Source organism: Hipposideros armiger, unplaced genomic scaffold (genome assembly GCF_001890085.2).
Source record: "Hipposideros armiger isolate ML-2016 unplaced genomic scaffold, ASM189008v1 scaffold_55, whole genome shotgun sequence".
Lineage (NCBI taxonomy): Eukaryota > Metazoa > Chordata > Mammalia > Chiroptera > Hipposideridae > Hipposideros > Hipposideros armiger.
This window is the reverse complement of record NW_017731405.1, coordinates 4,625,452-4,642,545: the sequence shown is the minus strand read 5'-3', so window position 1 is coordinate 4,642,545 and position 17,094 is coordinate 4,625,452. Positions and strand designations below refer to the sequence as shown.

The 17,094-nt window shown below is 36.6% G+C and overlaps 2 protein-coding genes across 3 annotated transcripts in view; one reads left to right on the top strand and one right to left on the bottom strand.

The window, feature by feature from the left end:
- Nucleotides 1–17,048, top strand: part of HEXB (hexosaminidase subunit beta) — a 26,120-nt gene extending 9,072 nt beyond the window's left edge. The window contains exons 4-14 of the mRNA XM_019641049.1: nucleotides 4,117–4,163; nucleotides 4,421–4,531; nucleotides 9,461–9,562; nucleotides 10,663–10,792; nucleotides 12,023–12,200; nucleotides 12,764–12,850; nucleotides 14,120–14,192; nucleotides 14,981–15,155; nucleotides 16,111–16,201; nucleotides 16,361–16,465; nucleotides 16,867–17,048. Of these exons, the coding sequence (XP_019496594.1) occupies nucleotides 4,117–4,163; nucleotides 4,421–4,531; nucleotides 9,461–9,562; nucleotides 10,663–10,792; nucleotides 12,023–12,200; nucleotides 12,764–12,850; nucleotides 14,120–14,192; nucleotides 14,981–15,155; nucleotides 16,111–16,201; nucleotides 16,361–16,465; nucleotides 16,867–16,927 (1,160 nt within the window). The 3' untranslated portion in view covers nucleotides 16,928–17,048. The remainder of the gene's footprint in view (nucleotides 1–4,116; nucleotides 4,164–4,420; nucleotides 4,532–9,460; nucleotides 9,563–10,662; nucleotides 10,793–12,022; nucleotides 12,201–12,763; nucleotides 12,851–14,119; nucleotides 14,193–14,980; nucleotides 15,156–16,110; nucleotides 16,202–16,360; nucleotides 16,466–16,866) is intronic.
- GFM2 (GTP dependent ribosome recycling factor mitochondrial 2) overlaps nucleotides 1–17,094 on the bottom strand; it is an 87,421-nt gene that overhangs the window by 22,482 nt on the left and 47,845 nt on the right. Inside the window, exon 22 of one of the 2 annotated variants that reach the window (XR_002123840.1) lies at nucleotides 9,593–10,413. The exons of the other annotated variant lie outside the window; for it this stretch is intronic. The gene's annotated coding sequence lies outside the window, so the exon portion shown is untranslated. Of the gene's footprint in view, nucleotides 1–9,592; nucleotides 10,414–17,094 lie in introns of those variants that run through there. 2 annotated transcript variants of the gene reach the window in all.

Sequence of the window (17,094 nt, the reverse complement as noted above, 5' to 3'; positions counted from 1 at the left end):
TTTTGTTCTTCAGTCTAGTTGTGGAGGACGTTGCTTCACTGGCCCAAGCTGGCACCATCATTGCGCTCTTCCCGGGTGAGGCAGATCAGTCGCCGCTTCTGGACAGCTGCTCACTGCGGCTGCTGGCGGCTCATGCTGGCTGCTGGCTACACACGGTAGCCCATGGCAACCCACTGCCACAGGGGCTACAGCCTATGCTGTCGCCAGCGACTCATGGCAGCCCAGCTCCAGGTTAAGCTGTTGTTCAGCATCTTAGCTGTGGAGGGCAGTGTCACCAGCCCTCATATGTGGGATCCGAACCAGGGTCCCTCTGGCGTCCCAAGCCAGTTCTTAACCATCGCGCCACTCGGCCGGCCCTGAACTTGTTTTTTTCTTTCCTATTTGCTATCTAGTCTATTTTTTTTTTTGAGGTATAATTGACATAACATTATATTAGTTTCAGGTGTACAACATAATGATTTGGTATTTGTATGTATTGTGAAATGATCACCACAGTAAGTCTAGTTTAACATCCATCACCATAAATAGTTACAAAAAAATATTTTTTCCTTAGCAACTTTCAAATATGCAGTACAGTATTATTAACTATAGTAAATGGCAAGATTCTCTTTTTTGTGGCTGAATAATATTCCTCTGTGTGTGTGTGTGTGTGTGTGTGTGTGTGTGTGTGTGTGTGTGTCACATTTTCTTTAGCCATTCATTCATTGATGGACATGTTTGCATATCTTGGCTATTGTAAATAATGCTGCAATGAACATGGGGTGTGTGTGTGTGCATGTATCTTGAATTAGCGTTTTCATTTTTTTCAGATAAATACCCAGAAGTAGAATTGCTAGATCATAAGGTAGTTCTGTTCTTAATTTTTTCAGGAACATCCATACTGTTTTCCACAGAGGCTGCACCAATTTATATCTCCACCAACAGTGCACAAGGGCTCCCTTTTCTCCACATCCTCGCCAACACTTATTTCTTTTCTTTTTGATAACAGCCATTATGACAGGTGTGAGTTGATATCTCGTTGTGGTTTTGATTTGCATTTCCCTGGTGATTAATGATGTTGAGCGCCTTTTAATGTACCTGTTGGCCATCTCTATGTCTTTTTTAAGAAAAGTCTATTCAGATTCTCTGCCCATTTTTAAATCACTGTTTATTTTTTGCCATTGAGTTGTATGAGTGCTTTATATATTTTGCATAGTATTTGCAAATATTTTCTCCCATTCAGTAGATTGTCTTTTCATTTTGTTGATGGTTTTGTGTGGGAAGAAAGAAATTTCCTCTACCGTCCTAAGTTCTCTCAGCTGGTCTAATAATTAAAACATGAGATAAATTAACAAGAGAAAATAGCCAAATTTAATAACATATGTATGCATTGGAATCCCACATACATGAAAGAGTATGACACCCCACATACATGAGAGGTTCAAAGACAGGAAAAATTAGTTATGTGACATTTGGAGCTAGGGATGAGGTTAAGGGGTCTTGGCGCTTCAGAGGGAGGAAGGTCACTGCAGAATGATAAGAACCGATGTTCAGTAATTAATTAGTAGTTTGCCCTGCCATATAGATAGGTCAAAAAAGTTATTTCTGGTGAAAACTCTTGTTATGGGCAAGGCCCCTAATTTAAATTCTTTAAGGGGGAGGTAAAAGTTTCCATTGGGCCTGGAGGGTCTTGATTGTCTTCAGCTCAAAATAATTCACACGCCAAAGTGGCACACCTTGGGGAGGCCTGTTCTGACCCCCTATAGCGTCCTTTGCTGTGCAGAAGCTTTTTAGTAGATGTGGGCCATTTGTTTATTTTTGCTTTTGTTGGCTTTGCTTTTGGTTTCAAATCCAAAATGTCATTGCCAAGACCGCTGTTAAGGAGTTTACCACATGTGGTTTCTTCTAGGGGTTTTATGGTTGCAGGTCTTAGTTCAAGTCTTCAACCCATTTTGAGGTAACTCGGTGTATGGTGTTAGATAGTGGTCATGTCATTGTTTTGCATGTGGCTGTCCAGTTTCCCAACACTTATTGACGAGACTGTCCTTTCCTCATTGTATGTTCTTGGCTCCTTTATTGTAAATTATTGACCATATATGTTTGGGTTTATTTCTGAGCCCTCTATTCCATGCCACTAACCTACGCATCTGTTTTTATGCCAATACCATACTGTTTTTATGACTATAGCTTTGTAATATAATGTAAAGTCAGAAAGTGTGATGCCTGCAGCTTTGTTCTTCTTTCTCAAGATTGCTATTCAAGGTCTTTTGTGGTTTCATAAAAATTTTAGGATTGTTTGTTCTATTTCTATGAAAAATGCCATTGGAATTTTGGTAGAGATTGCATTGAATCTTTAGATGGCTTTGGGTAGTATGGACATTTTAACAAGATCAATCCTTACAATCCATGAGCATCAAATATCTTTCCATTTATTTGTGTTTTCTTCATCAGTACCTTATAGTTTTCAGTGTAGAGGTCTTTCATCTCCTTGGTTAAATTTATTCCTAGGTATTTTTATTATTTTTAAGACAACTGTAAATAGGAGTGTTTTCTTAATTTCCATGATAGTTCGTCATTAGTGTATAGAAATGAAACAGATTTTTGTATATTGACTTTGTATCCTCTGGTTTTACTCAATTTGTTTATTATTATTAGTTCTAACAGTTTTCTGGTGGAGTGTTTAGGGTTTTTTATCTATATCATGTCATCTCACTAGGACTTCCAATACTATGTTGAAAAAAGTGGCATGATTGGGAATTTCTGTCTTGTTTCTGACCTTAATGGAAAAGTTTCTAGCTTTTCATCATTCAGTATGATGTTTGGTGTGGACTCGTCATAAATGGCCATTATTATGTTGAGGTATGTTCTCTCCATACCCATTTTGTTCAGTTTTTATCATAAATGGATGTTGAATTTTGTCAAATGCTTTTTCTGCATCTACTGAGGTGATATGATTTTTATCCTTCATTTTGTTAATGTGATGTATCACACTGATTTGCGGATGTTGAACCATCCCTGCATCCCTGGCATAAGTCCCACTTAATCATGCTGTATGATCCTTTTAATGTGTTACTGAATTTGGTTTCCTAATATTTTGTTGAGGATTTTTGCACCTATGTTCATCAGGGATGTTGGCCTGTAATTTTCTTATGTCCTTGTCTGATTTTGGTAGCATGGTAAAATCAGTTTGGAAGTGTTTCCTCCTCTTCTATTTTGTGTGAGAGTTTGAGAATTATTAATATTAATTATTTTTAAATGTTTGGTAGAATTCACCAGTGAAGCTTTCTGGTCCTAGACTTTGGTTTGTTGGAAGGTTTTTGATTACTGATACTATCTCCTTACTAGTAATCAGTCTGTTCAGATTTTCCATTTCTTCATAACTCAGTCTAGGTAGGTTATATGTTTCTAAGAATTTATCCATTTCTTCTAAATTGTCAAATTTGCTGACATATAATTGTTCATAGAAGTCTCTTATGATTCTTTGTATTTCTGTGGTATCAATTTTAATGTCTCCTCTCTCATTTCTGACTTTGAACTATATTCTTAAGTTAAAATTTTCCCTGGCTATATAATTGTCAGCTAGACTGATGAATTTTGGTAAACTCAAGGCCAGTTAAAGGAACTGGCCTTTAATATAATGCATCAAGGGAACAATCCACTGGAGTAAAAAGTGTTCAGGAGATAGTCTTTGCAGCTCTGAGTAAAACACTGTAAGCTGTAAGTTGGGGCCTTTTACAGTTTCATGGTGGCTTTTTGAGTCATTTTGTCCTCTTTAAGTTTAGCTACTTTCTATAGTGCCTATTATATTTTATCATAAAAATTCTTACTCATAATGCTATCAAATTTATTAGGAACTGGTATTTTGTTTTATTAAATCACTATTATTTTTTGTGTTTATCATGAAACAAACCCAGGGTATGGGTACAATGAAGTAAAGCATTTTTATTATAGCAACAAGGATTTTTTTGGAAATTGAGCTTTGATTTTAGAAAATATGTTACAGGGTAAAGGTGTAACACTATATTTAATTTTATTTGCCTTACCTGGTTATGGTTCTATTTGGATAATACAACTTCTGTTATCTCAATTTATTATTTTATAACTTATGTAATAAATCATAAATTTTACTTTCCCTAGGTTTAGAGACTTTTAGCCAGTTAATTTACCAAGATCCTTATGGGGCTGTAAGTATGTTTTTCATATATTACTAACATTGTTGGATAGACATATTACTACAAGAAAAATGTAGACTTTTTAGCTATTTATTGCTTCCTGAAGGTTTCTTCTCCCCAAATATTTATCTTAGCTGGTAAGTGTAAATTTCACTTTTTTCTTCTAAATTAATCTTTTATCCAGTACTTACATAGATAGATGTAGTCTTCAGTGAGCTCAAGTCAAGAAAAACTTCTAAAAATAAATCAAAATTTATTTTGTCTTATAGTACACCATCAATGAATCCACCATCAGTGATTCTCCAAGGTTTCCTCACAGAGGAATTTTAATTGATACAGCCAGACACTATCTGCCAGTTAACAGTATTCTTAAAACTCTGGTAGGTAATTATTTTATTATGATCCATTGTCTATTCTGAAGCTATATCCTTTTATGTTATTTTACATTGGTTAGTTATGCTATTATGCAGGCTGGAATGGGGGATTTTTTCATGTACTAGCATAAGGACTGAGCTTTCTTCCCTCCCTCCTTAGGAAGTTTATTTCCTCAGCAGAGACACACAGGCTTCCCTAGGGAATCACCCTCTTGTTTTCAAGGCGGGTGCTCAACAAGGTTAGCCAGGATGAAGAGAGAAAGACACGGTTTTAATATTGCCATTGGCCCTATGTGTGTACGCCCATTTGTCAAATCACAGGTCTAGACTTTTGGTTAGGAATATGTGGTCAGGTACCTCTAGTTAGAGTCCTTTAATTTTGTGACCTCCACTTACTTTCTTTATAGTGGCATAGAAAGTCTGCAAGCTGCTTTATATCTAGGGAACTATTCCAAAGGAATACGGAACCTCGGGTAGTAAGAGCCGGGGGCGAGGTGGACACTATTTTCTCCTCTGGACTTTTTATTGGTTCACTCCCACCATCACTGCCAATTTGCAGTGGTGGGGAGAGTTTTCTCCCATTTTTTTTCTGCACCTTCACTTGATCATTTACGAATACACTGTTATAAAAAAATATAAATTTTTTACATTTACATTAATTCCCTGAATGTTTACATCTAAAACATTGTCACTTTTATGGAAAAAAATGTTAAGTGTAAACAATTCACACAATACAGATACTAATAAAATAAGTAGTAATCCCATAATTTCATTTACCAAAGATCAACATAAATTTTTACGTCCCATTTATCTCATTTTATACTTACAAAAATGAATATATTAACATATAATGTGACTTTTTCATTGCACTTTTGTTATCTTTCAAAATACTATTATGGACATCTTTCTTGAAAGAATATATAAGGTTTATATCATCTTTTTAAACAGTTGAATATTCCATTTTATATACCATGATATGTATTATATTTAGCCAGTCTCCTGCTGATGGACAGCTACGTTAATTTATTATTATCAAAAACAGTACTACAGAGTCAGCATTCTTATATTTGTATACTTGTCAGGATTATTTCCTGAGGATAACTCTTAGAAGTGAATCTCGGGGCTTAAAGATGCATACATTCTATCTTCTGGCACATTTTCACTTTCAGTACATACTGTTAGGCTGCCTCTGGGAAAGTCACTGCAGTGTGCTTGGCTAACAGTGGGCACACCTTGCCACATTCTCTGCTAATCTGGTGATAAAGTATAAATCCTTATTTTAATTTGTACTTCTCTGATATTTGGTGAATATAAAAGCCTCTTTTACTTATTAGCTATTTGTATTTTTTGTATTGCAAACTGCAAGTTTATTTTCGATGCCCATTTTGTCTTCTAGAACATTAAATCCTTCCTTGTTGATTTAAGAGCTCTTTAATGTTACATTTGTTTGTAGCTGTGTCAGTGATACTTTTATATTTGTTTGTATCTATTATATATTTATCCATCATATATTGTGAAGTTTTCTAAATTTGTTTTTTAAACTATGTTTATGTGTAGCATCTGTTACTGGTAGAACTTTTTATTTATGACTATTATCTTTCGATCTTGTCTTTTATTGTTTTTGACCTTGGGAGGTATGCTAAGAAAGGCCTCCAAAACAGGGGTATCAATATAAAAATAACTTCTCAAATTTTCTTTTAATATACTTTTTCCTAATAAATTCTTGATTTGGTTAGAATTTACTTTAGTGTATCATAGGTGATTATTATCCCCCCCCCCCGAATGGTTAGCCTGTAGTCACAACATCATTTTTGAGCAATCTATAATTTCCCTACTGCTTTCAGTATTGTGAAGAGCAAATAGTAAATTCCATAAATACACAAGTCAGTTTCTGATCTCTCAACCTGTCCTATTTACCAGTTTATCTTCTTGGGCCAGTATAGATGGTTTTAATTTGTATATCTTTAGAAGGTTTTTTTTCCTTTTTATTTTGAAGTAATTTCAAACTTACTGAAAAGTTGTTAGAAGAGTGCAAAGGACTTCCATGTACTGTTTACCCAGACATCTCAATGTGAAAATTGTATTATATTTGCATTATTCTTTCTCTCTATTTACACATATTTTTCGTAAACCATATGCAAGTTGCACATAAGATGCCCAACACTGATTAACATTTGTTTGGATTTCCAAAAAAAAACAAACAAAAAAACCCCCACTTATCTCAATAACTATAGTACAACCATCAAAAATCAGGAAATTGACATAATACTACCATCTAAAATCCACAGACCCCATTCAAATTTCATTGGTTGTTCCAATGATGTCCTTTATAGGGTTGGCATCGAACACAGGATCAGGAGTTGCATTTATTTGTCATGTCTCTGCAGTCATCTTCAATTTGGAACTATTTATCTTTCCTTGTTGTTCCAGACCATGGTATTTTTGAGGAGTACAGGCCAGTTACTTTATAGAATATACTTCAGCTGGTATATTTTTCACATGATTAGATTCAGGCTGTGCATTTTTAGCAGACCTAAAGCAGCTGTGATGCTGTTCTCCGTGCATATCAAGTGGCACGATGCCTTATTTATTCTATCATTGGCAATGTTAACTCTTATACTTGGCTAAGATGTCGTCTGCCAGGTTTCTCTACTATAAAGTTAATTAAAAACATTTTGTACTTATTAATAAGTAATTAAGTATCCTGTGAGGCAATATTTTGAGAGTATGTAAAATTCCTTTTCTTCATCAGCATTTACCCACTAGTTTTAGCATCCACAGATTCTTTTTGCCCTCATCAGTTATTACTAAAATGGCTGCCAGGTGGTGATTTTCTAAATTCCATCATTCCTTGTAAATTTATTTATTAGTTGGCATTTTACTGAAAGATGGAGCTTCTCTTTAAGTATTCATTATTTTTATCAGTTTGTACTCAGGGATTACTATTTTTTGAGGGGTTTATAATCCATTACTATCCCTGTATACATGTCCCAGTGTTGGCCAGTGGGAACCCTTCTAGCTGGATCTCATATCCATTTGGCATGTCTCCTTCCATCTTTGAGTACTTTCTTACTTTTTAGCATATGGTATTCCAGGCTTTTCTTTTCTTTTTCCCAGTCCTGGAATCAGACTTTTCTCCAAGGAACACTTAGTAGTGAACGATATTTTGAAACCAGAATCTGGGATGTAGGTATACTGATTGCTTCTAGGCCCTCTAAGCAGACAGATGTATAAAAATTGTGTGTGTGTGTGTACATACATTTATGTGACTTCCACATACATCTTTACCTATTTCTGCATCTATCTATATCAGAGGTTGGCAAACTATAGCCCAAGGACCAAATTCAGAGTGTGTGTGTGTGTGTGTGTGTGTGTACATACATTTACGTGACTTCCACATATATCTTTACCTATTTCTGCATCTATCTATATCAGAGGTTGGCAAACTACAGCCCAAGGACCAAATTCAGTTTGTCACCTACTTTTTTTTGCAAATGAAGCTTTACTGGAGTATAGCCACATCTGTTTGTTACATACTGACTCGCTCTACAACTGCAGGATTAGTTGAAATAGAAACCTTATGGTTCACAAAACCAAAAAATTTACTCTCTGGCCCTTTATGTAAAAAGTTTGCTATCCCCTGGTCTTTATTAAAAACCATGAAGAACTCCTTTCTCTGACAATGCAAATCTTGCCATTATCCTCAATATATGTACTTCTTTGCACAATTCCTTTGTATGTAAGCTATTTCCCAAATGCATCAGCAAATCCCTTCAGCGCTGACAAAAGGAGAAGGGAGGCTTTTAGTTCTGATTATCTGATAGGGTAAATCTACCCCCTTATTATTTTTTTACCTTTTGAAAATGGTCTGCTTATATTTTATGTACCGTATTTGCCGGCGTATAAGACGACTGGGCGTATAAGACGACCCCCTAACATTTCCACTCAAAATACAGAGTTTGTTATATACTCGCCGTATACTACCCCCTCTTCCGCACACCTTCCACACACCAAATAAAAGGTAAAACAATATCAGATTTGATTTCAACATTTATATTTATATTCAAATGCTTATGACATGCAGGAAAACTGTCACAAGGCTGTATGTAATCAAACATATACATAAATCGCGATTCGCGATTTTGCGCTATCATACTGGGTGTATGGTCGGCTGTGTGCGATTTTGCGAGTGTGGTAAAATCGCATAACAGCAAAATCGCATAACAGCCGAGCATACACCCAGCAGCGCTGCTGATGCCTGAACGGTATGTGGAATGAAGTGGGTGGGCATCGGGAGGCCACTATGGCACGGGGCAAGCACTATGGGCAGTCTATCTGAAGTGTACCTGGCGTATAAGACGACCCCCCACTTGGAGGCATATTTTTCAGGGCCAAAAAATCGTCTTATACGCCGGCAAATACGGTAAGTATTATATTGTTAATTCGTCCAGAGTATACATAAAGTCAACAATGTTGAGAATTTTGAATGGAATTGTATGGCATTTGTACCATATTTCTTTCATTTCTAAGGAAGGGTTAGCACTCAAATCTCAGACTTGTGGGAATTATAAGCCCTGGTACTAAAATGAGTGCCCCATTTTTCCTCTGCTCCAGTTCCAAATACAGTCGTAGCAGCCAAGAACTATTTTCCACTCTTGGCCACCCCTAAATACTTGCTGGGAATTCATAAGCTTGCTCCCTTTCCACAGCGCAAAGTTATAGCTCACTGTTTAGAATAAATACAAATTCCGCATAGGCTTTTTGAAAAGTGATATGCCATGTAAAGTGTATAAGAATTCCTACTTCCACATTGTTTGTTGAAAAAGAAACTTTACAAGGAAGCAGACACATTGGTAACAATCCTGAATGTAGAGATGTAAATTGGATTGTGTATTTTATCTGTGGTATATAATCTGTTAACATGTTTGCTTGTAGGATGCCATGGCTTTTAATAAGTTTAATGTTCTCCACTGGCACATTGTTGATGACCAGTCTTTCCCTTATCAGAGCATCACTTTTCCGGAGTTAAGCAATAAAGTGAGTAATTCATGTTATTGTAGTCTATCTACAACAATTTTTGGTAGTTTCATTAGAAGTCGGTAGCTTAAATGTTTCTTATGGATAGAATTAAAGTGTAAAAGTTAGATGTTTGTGGTTTTAAGTGTTTTTTAATAGGCTGTGGCATAGCATTTTAGATCCATAAAACTGTTCTGTTTTTATAATTATGTTATTATAAATGTAAACAATTTCTAGGGGCTATTTAAATAAAAATTTTAAAACTTAATACATGTAAGAGACTTAAAGCATTCATGATTCATATAAGTTTAAGTGATTATATTTATGGGGTAGTCCGACTGTATATTTGTTTTAAATAATTATTTTGAGTTGTATAAATGACTTGCTTTTTCTCTCTGAAAAATTACATAAAGTAGGGAATTTGAGAAATGAGAGTTCCTTAGAAAAAAAGCAGTAGTCTCTGAGTGTTCCAGCTGATTATATTATAGAGCAGTGGGCCTGGGAGTAAGCCTCAGTATCATCTACTTTAGTCCACCTGAAATGCAGACACTGACTGACACCCGGAGAAGCTGGATGCCTTGTCTAAAGTTGCAGTTAGGAAGGGGCAGAGCCAGGACTCACGGTTTCCTCTTCTGGCCACAATTCCAAAGCTTTCCCCAATGTTATGATATAGTATAGGCTGAAATGCGAGCAGTACTCCTGTTTTTGTTTGCTTTACTTTTTATTATGGAAAATTTTAAACATAAACAGAAGGAGAATAATTTAATGAATCCCCATGTCCTCATCACCCAGCCTCAATAGTCAATACATGGCGAATCTTCTATCACCTATTTATGGTTACGTGAGGTTGAAACAGCATGACGGTAGAAGATCTGAAACAAAAGAGGCTGGTCGTTCTATCAGGAAATCGGGAATTAACCCAAAGTGTGCTGAGACCTTATTGATAAGATACAGTAAACACATAAATTAAACAAGTCATCCAACATCAAATGGACTATTGAATACACTGTGATACTGGAAAAATCAGCTATGAGATATCAAAGTGCGGAGAGAACTGTTAACAGTTTTCAGGACCAAATCCATTTTGTACATTTTAATTTTAATCAATGTGGCATTTACAGGGAAGCTATTCTTTGTCTCATGTTTATACACCGAATGCTATCCGTACGGTGCTTGAATATGCCCGATTACGAGGGATTCGAGTCATACCAGAATTTGATACCCCTGGACATACACAGTCTTGGGGAAAAGGTGAGTGTTTTATGAGTTTCAAAAAGTGAACATCTGAGATCCTACATCTCTTATTTTATAATTTGGTGTTTGCTCATTTTGTTCTTAATTTTGATTGACATAAGATGTAGCACTATTGACAGATATAATTCACTAATAACTATTATGTGTTTATTGTGAGCAAGTCATTGTGTTTAGGCGCTGCCTGAAGTATAAAAACAAGAGATAAAAGGAAAGAAAAAAATGACTAAGACAAGTAGAACATAAATGAATTCCAGAAATGGTTTCATGGATGAGGTAACGCTTAAAATGCTTCTGAGAGATGAAAGAATATATTCCTGTTTCTGGAATAGCATGAGGAGAAGGCACTTATTTGGAGCACAGTGCAGCAGAGTAGGAGGTACTATAATAGGGTGGGTATAATGGATGTAAAGCACATAGCACAGCACCTAGCATTTATAATTGTTCAATAAATATGAGGGTAGACATGGAGACTAGTGAGAAGTAAGTCTGGAGAAGTACAATGTAGAGGACGTTGCGGGAGGAGTGTGGGCTTCATCGGGACACACCGAAACCAGTGAAAGTTCCAGAGCAGAAGAGTGACGTGACAGACACACTTCAGGAAGACCTATAGGAAAGTGACAGGTGGGGAAGGGAAAGAGACTGAAGTCTTAGACCAGAACGGTGATAGCAGAAATGGAAAATAATGTACAGAACTGAGGGAATTATTTTGGAAATATAATCCATAGAACTTGGCAACTTGATTGACTTTGGGAGGAGAGAAAAGAGTTACAGATTAGGAGGATGGTGGCACCCTTACCACAATACAGAAATCAGCAGAAGCTACAGAAGGAGCTTAGAATTTAGTTTTTGTTAGATTGCATTTGAAGTACAGCTAGGATATCTAGTTGTGTTCAGTGGGGAATCTGAAACATGGATTGAAGCTTAAGAAAAAGGGTTGGGGCAAGCTGAAGATTTGGGAATTGTTAATATTCAAGGTGATATTTGAAGTGGATAAAATGTCAGGCTGACAGAAAGGGAAGCAAAGAGGTACAGGGATAGGATTCAGGAAAAAATTCTTTCTCATCTTATTTGGAAGAAATTACCATGGTAACTCTTAGTAAACATGCTTTATCTTTTTCTGTGTAAAATCTCTTACAGCTTCAACAAAATATAATACAACCACATGCAAAGCCAAGTCTGTGTGATGCTGATTCTTTTCTAAAGAAGTATTTTAATGCTTTCTTCCAGGTCAGAAAGACCTCCTGACTCCATGTTACAATAAACATCAGTCTGGGACTTTTGGACCTATAAACCCTATTCGGAATACAACTTACAGCTTCCTGTCCACATTTTTCAGAGAAATTAGTGTGGTCTTTCCAGATCAGTTCATTCATTTAGGAGGAGATGAAGTGGAATTTTATTGTTGGTATGAGTTCTTTAAAACCCTTATTTTTCTTAACCATTGCATTTGAAGTAGGTTTAGAGGTCTCCAAATGAAAAGGGAAGATTTGGGGTGATACCTCTGCACAGTTCTAACTTGGCAACACAAATCCTGAGATGGTAGAGTTTTGTAGAATGTATATTTGGGTGGCATGAGAAAGAAAAAGCTTTTAGGAAGGAGAATCAAGATGCAGAAGAAAATGGAGATTGAAAAAAAAAAAAGAAAAGGCTATAGTGAACAAGAATAGCTGTAGTGAAAGAGGGCAATGAGTAAGTGGGGGGAGATTTTTCAAATAAAAACCCTCTTTGCAAATAGCCTTAGATGAAGGAGAGAAACAAGGAGGTAGGGAAATCCATTTTTACAAGAAATCCGCTTCTGGAAAAAATTATTTGCAATGGAAAGCTAAGACAACTCATAATTAAGTTTTTAGGCTTATTTTTACTCTACAAACTTGAATAGTTTTAAATTGGCACAAATGATGTTAGGGATGTATGCTGCTTTAAATAGACTGGGCATTATTGAAATTTTAATCACTTTGTTTTTTAAAGGGAGTCCAATCCAGATATCCAGTATTTCATGAAGCAGAAAGGCTTCGGCAGTGATTTTAAAAAACTAGAATCTTTCTATATTCAAAAGTAAGTTACTTGAAAGCCTACTTGTGTTTTTATTTCATCAATGCCTTTTGTAAATGTTCTAGCTATTATTTAGTACTATTTTATTCATTTTTCTCTCCACCCTTTGACAAAGTGTGGATGTTGTATACTTTGTTGTACAAAGTGTAGATGAAAAAACATAAAGAAGGAAGCAATATCCACTGCTTTCTTCAAATCAGTAACATGGTAACTAAGTCTTTTGCAATAACTGTTGAAATACAGGATTGCAGTCATGTTCTAAGAACTCAGCTCAGAGCCCTGGCTACCCTGTGAAGTCTTCATCACCATCCAGCCCCTGTAATTCATTCCCTTTTGTCAACTCCAGAAGCACTTCTCTGACTTTATACCTGTGCTGTCCAGTATGGTGGGCATAGTCACATGTGGCTGTTTGTATTTAAATTAAAATTGGAGAAAATTAAAAATTCAGTTCCTCAGTCACACGAGCCACGTTTGAAGTTCACCAGCCAGATGAGGTTGGTGGCTCCCATACTGGAAAGTGCATATCCATGCCACCTCCATCAGTGCAGAGAGTTCCATGGACAGCGCTGCTCTCTACTAGAGATCAGCAAGCTTTTTCTGTCAAGGGCCAGACAGTAAATATTCTAGGCTTTGTGGGCCACATCTGGTTCTGTATTTTTATTTTTTAATAACGCTTTACAGATACAAAAACCCATTCTCGGCTTATGAGCCATCCAAAAACAGGCTGTAGTTTGCCACCTCCTGCGATGAGCAAGCCCAGACTCTAGCCTTTCCTATTTGGCTTTTTGTGTGATACATTCTAACTTTTTTATCCTGCAGAGCACCTGGCATTGTCTAAATATCAGGAAATATTTGTGGATGGACTGTCAGCAACTGCTGAATGTTATTTAGGTGACATTACAGGCTAGATTACAGTTTCTTTTATTCCAAGATACTCATGAAATTAGCAGATTGCCATGTGGACACGCCCCTATGCGTTGCCATGTCTTCCTAGCTGTGGAGCATGCTTAGCTTATTCATTCAGCAAATAACTATTAAACCCCTTTCTGAGCCATGTCCTAGAAAGAGGGAACCACATGGGTCACCACTCAACTTTAGCTGGTTCTGTTATAAAGCTCTGTTTTTCGTTGCAAAAATGCGTCATGACTTTTCCGACAACCCAATATATTCAAAGGCACCTCTCAATGTTGCAGTCCTTGGTAGAAAATGTGCACACTTTAAACATGGTTAAGTCTGTGATCTGAAATAACTTGTAATTTTTTTCAATCGTAGGCTTTTGGATATTATTTCAACCATCAAGAAGGGATCCATAGTCTGGCAGGAGGTCTTTGATGACAAAGTGAAGGTGAGGAGTATGAAGACTGCATTTGATTCTGGTAACACGAGGGGCTTAATACTCTAACATCGGTTATGGAAGAAACCCTAATGAAGCATTCCCCGACACTGAGGAAATTAGCTTCCCTTTCCATTTAAACTTTTGCTAGGCAATAGCTGTAGACTGAAACCAGTGTCAGTGGTATTTGTTTCTTTTAGTGCTTCTTTCTCCTCCCTCCTCTCTACCCTCTTCTCCTGCCATCTCATTATTAATCACACATTGAGGTACTTTAAAGTAAGTTCCCTTTTTCAGGTAATTGCAGAACAAGTAAGAACAAATGAGTTTTGATCACTATTAAGGTAGCGTTGTTTTAAAAAAAACTGTCAACGTACACGTTTTATTTAAAATGGCACCTCTCTAACATAGCCAGAATTCTTTATTTTCCTTTGGGGCAAGTGAGAATTTGCAAGTCCAGCTACTAGTATTACTTTTCCAAAAGGGTTGGTGACATTCTATCCTCACAGTTTCAAAGTAAGTGAAACAGTCGTGTGGTAGAAGTGGGACTAAAACCTGGTTCATTACACCTGTATGGCTTCATAAACAGGCAAAAGTGAAATATCCAACCTTAAGGTGGATGAAATGTCTCATTTTAAGTCCCTATAAGGAAGCATTTGGCACTAACTCTGAGGGGGAAGGGGAAAGACATGTTTTTCAAAGATCTTAGAGTTCTTTTTCTAGTTATAAGTCTTGGACTTTTAATTTTATCTATGGTATTTGCTAGAGCTAATATTATTTATTTCAATTTTTAACTTGAATAGCTTCAGCCAGGCACTGTAGTTCAAGTATGGAAGCGGGAATCGTATGCTCAGGAACAAAATGTAATCACAGCAGCCGGTTTCCCTGTGATCCTTTCTGCTCCTTGGTACTTAGATTGGATCAGTTATGGACAAGATTGGATAAATTACTATAAAGTGGAACCTCTTGATTTTGGTGGTAAGTGAAGCGACCATCATTACCTTGGTTTTCTTCTCTACCCTCCCACCAGAAATCCTTACCGAGATAGTATCTACTAACTATCCTCCCTTTTATGTTTGATCCTTGATTTTGTGTTGACTTAAAGGCCTCAGTATCATTTTAAAGTCTGTGAAAGAAACCAATCCTTACCTAAATAAAAGAACTTCGAAAGTAGATTCCCTTAGATTTTATCTCCATTTTCGCAGATGAGTCCTGTTACTCTCTCCATTTTAGTGATGTCTGCCTGCATTAACCTTGCATCTCCTCTTCCGAAGTGCCCCTCCAATGTAAGACACCTAAGCAAGGCTATCTATAATGTAGGTCAGTGGATTTCAGGCTGGTGGTCTTAGGGCTCTGAGGAGCATGCGTCCTTAGGGGAAGCAGGAAATGAGGAGGAGTGTGAGTGGTGGGGCGCCAGGCTCTCAGACCCCCTTTGTTAAGAACAGGTCGACTCTGTCCAATTTTGTACACCAGACTTTAATATAAAAACTTCTTTTGAGAAAAAAAGATTGGCTGTTTAAAAGAAGTTTCAAAACTGAATTGAAATAACTTTCTCCAGAAAGCATTTTCTGAGAGTCAAGTCATAATTACTATGATATCAAGAGATAGATATTAAAGGTAGGAGTGGTGGTCACTAGTATTCCAACTTGTATTCCCTGGCACACTATTCATTGGTAACCAGGGGAAAAAATCTGGTGTCCAAATCAGTTTGCATAAAACCAGTATAAAATGGTATGTTTAATACTGGCTGAGCCACAGGCTCGGGTGGGAATAAAGTTTGCCGCTTTTTTTTTGTGCCACTACCAGGAACATTTCCCAAGGTCCTGCTGATGACAGGAGAGAAATGGTGCCCTACGATAAAGATAGGAGAAATGAGTATTGCCTCTGTATACAGGCCTACTTAACTTCCATCAATTCAATGATTTTCATGTAGGTTCTCAGGAACAGAAGAAACTTGTCATTGGTGGAGAAGCCTGTCTGTGGGGAGAATATGTGGACGCAACTAACCTCACTCCGAGACTATGGTATGGAATTAAGTGATAACAATGAATTAAGGCGCCTTGGTTTTCCTTCTCCATCCAAGTAGGAAAGCATGCGGAATGTCCCCAAGCATATGATTTAGAAACTTATTTAAGAAAACATGAATTTAAACTGCTTTGAGGGACATGTGGTTTAAATTTTAGGCCTCGAGCAAGTGCTGTTGGTGAGAGACTCTGGAGTCAGAAAGAGATAAAAAATATAGATGATGCCTACAAAAGACTAACAATTCACCGCTGCAGAATGGTCCGGTAAGACAAATATTTCTCAAGTTGGGATACTATTAAGTCCAGGACAATTTTTAACCTTATTTAGTGTTAGCTAGCTTCTTGGGTTTTTTGTTTTTGTTGTGGTTTTTTTTTGCCATAAACAGAAATTTATGTCAGCTAAGAAGTAGTGATTTAATTAGGAGAAATTGGGAACTATTTCTTTGTAGGTAAACAAATATCCGTAAGGAGAAGATTTAGACTTACAACTGTTCTATAGATGTTAAATTTTGGTGTAATTTGAACCTCTTTACCTGGAATCACTTTAACAATCTTTTTTCAAAAATTATGGTTTAGTGAATGAGTTAAGCTACTAAGTTCTTTTAAGATGGAGATGTTATATTAATCTAAAACATCTTTTTTTTCATACCTTAACTGCTCTACAGACGCGGAATAGCGGCACAACCTCTTTTTACTGGATATTGTGACCATGAGGACAAAATGTAAAAATGAGCCAAAACTAGGAGGGGAAAGAAGCCCATAGCAATCTACTACAATCAGCTTGGTTTTGAAATCATGTAAATTTGGTACATTGTTTTGAATAAAATATATCTTTGTATTGATTGAACATCTATCTTATGTGTTACATATATAAAAGACTGGCATCTTCTAAA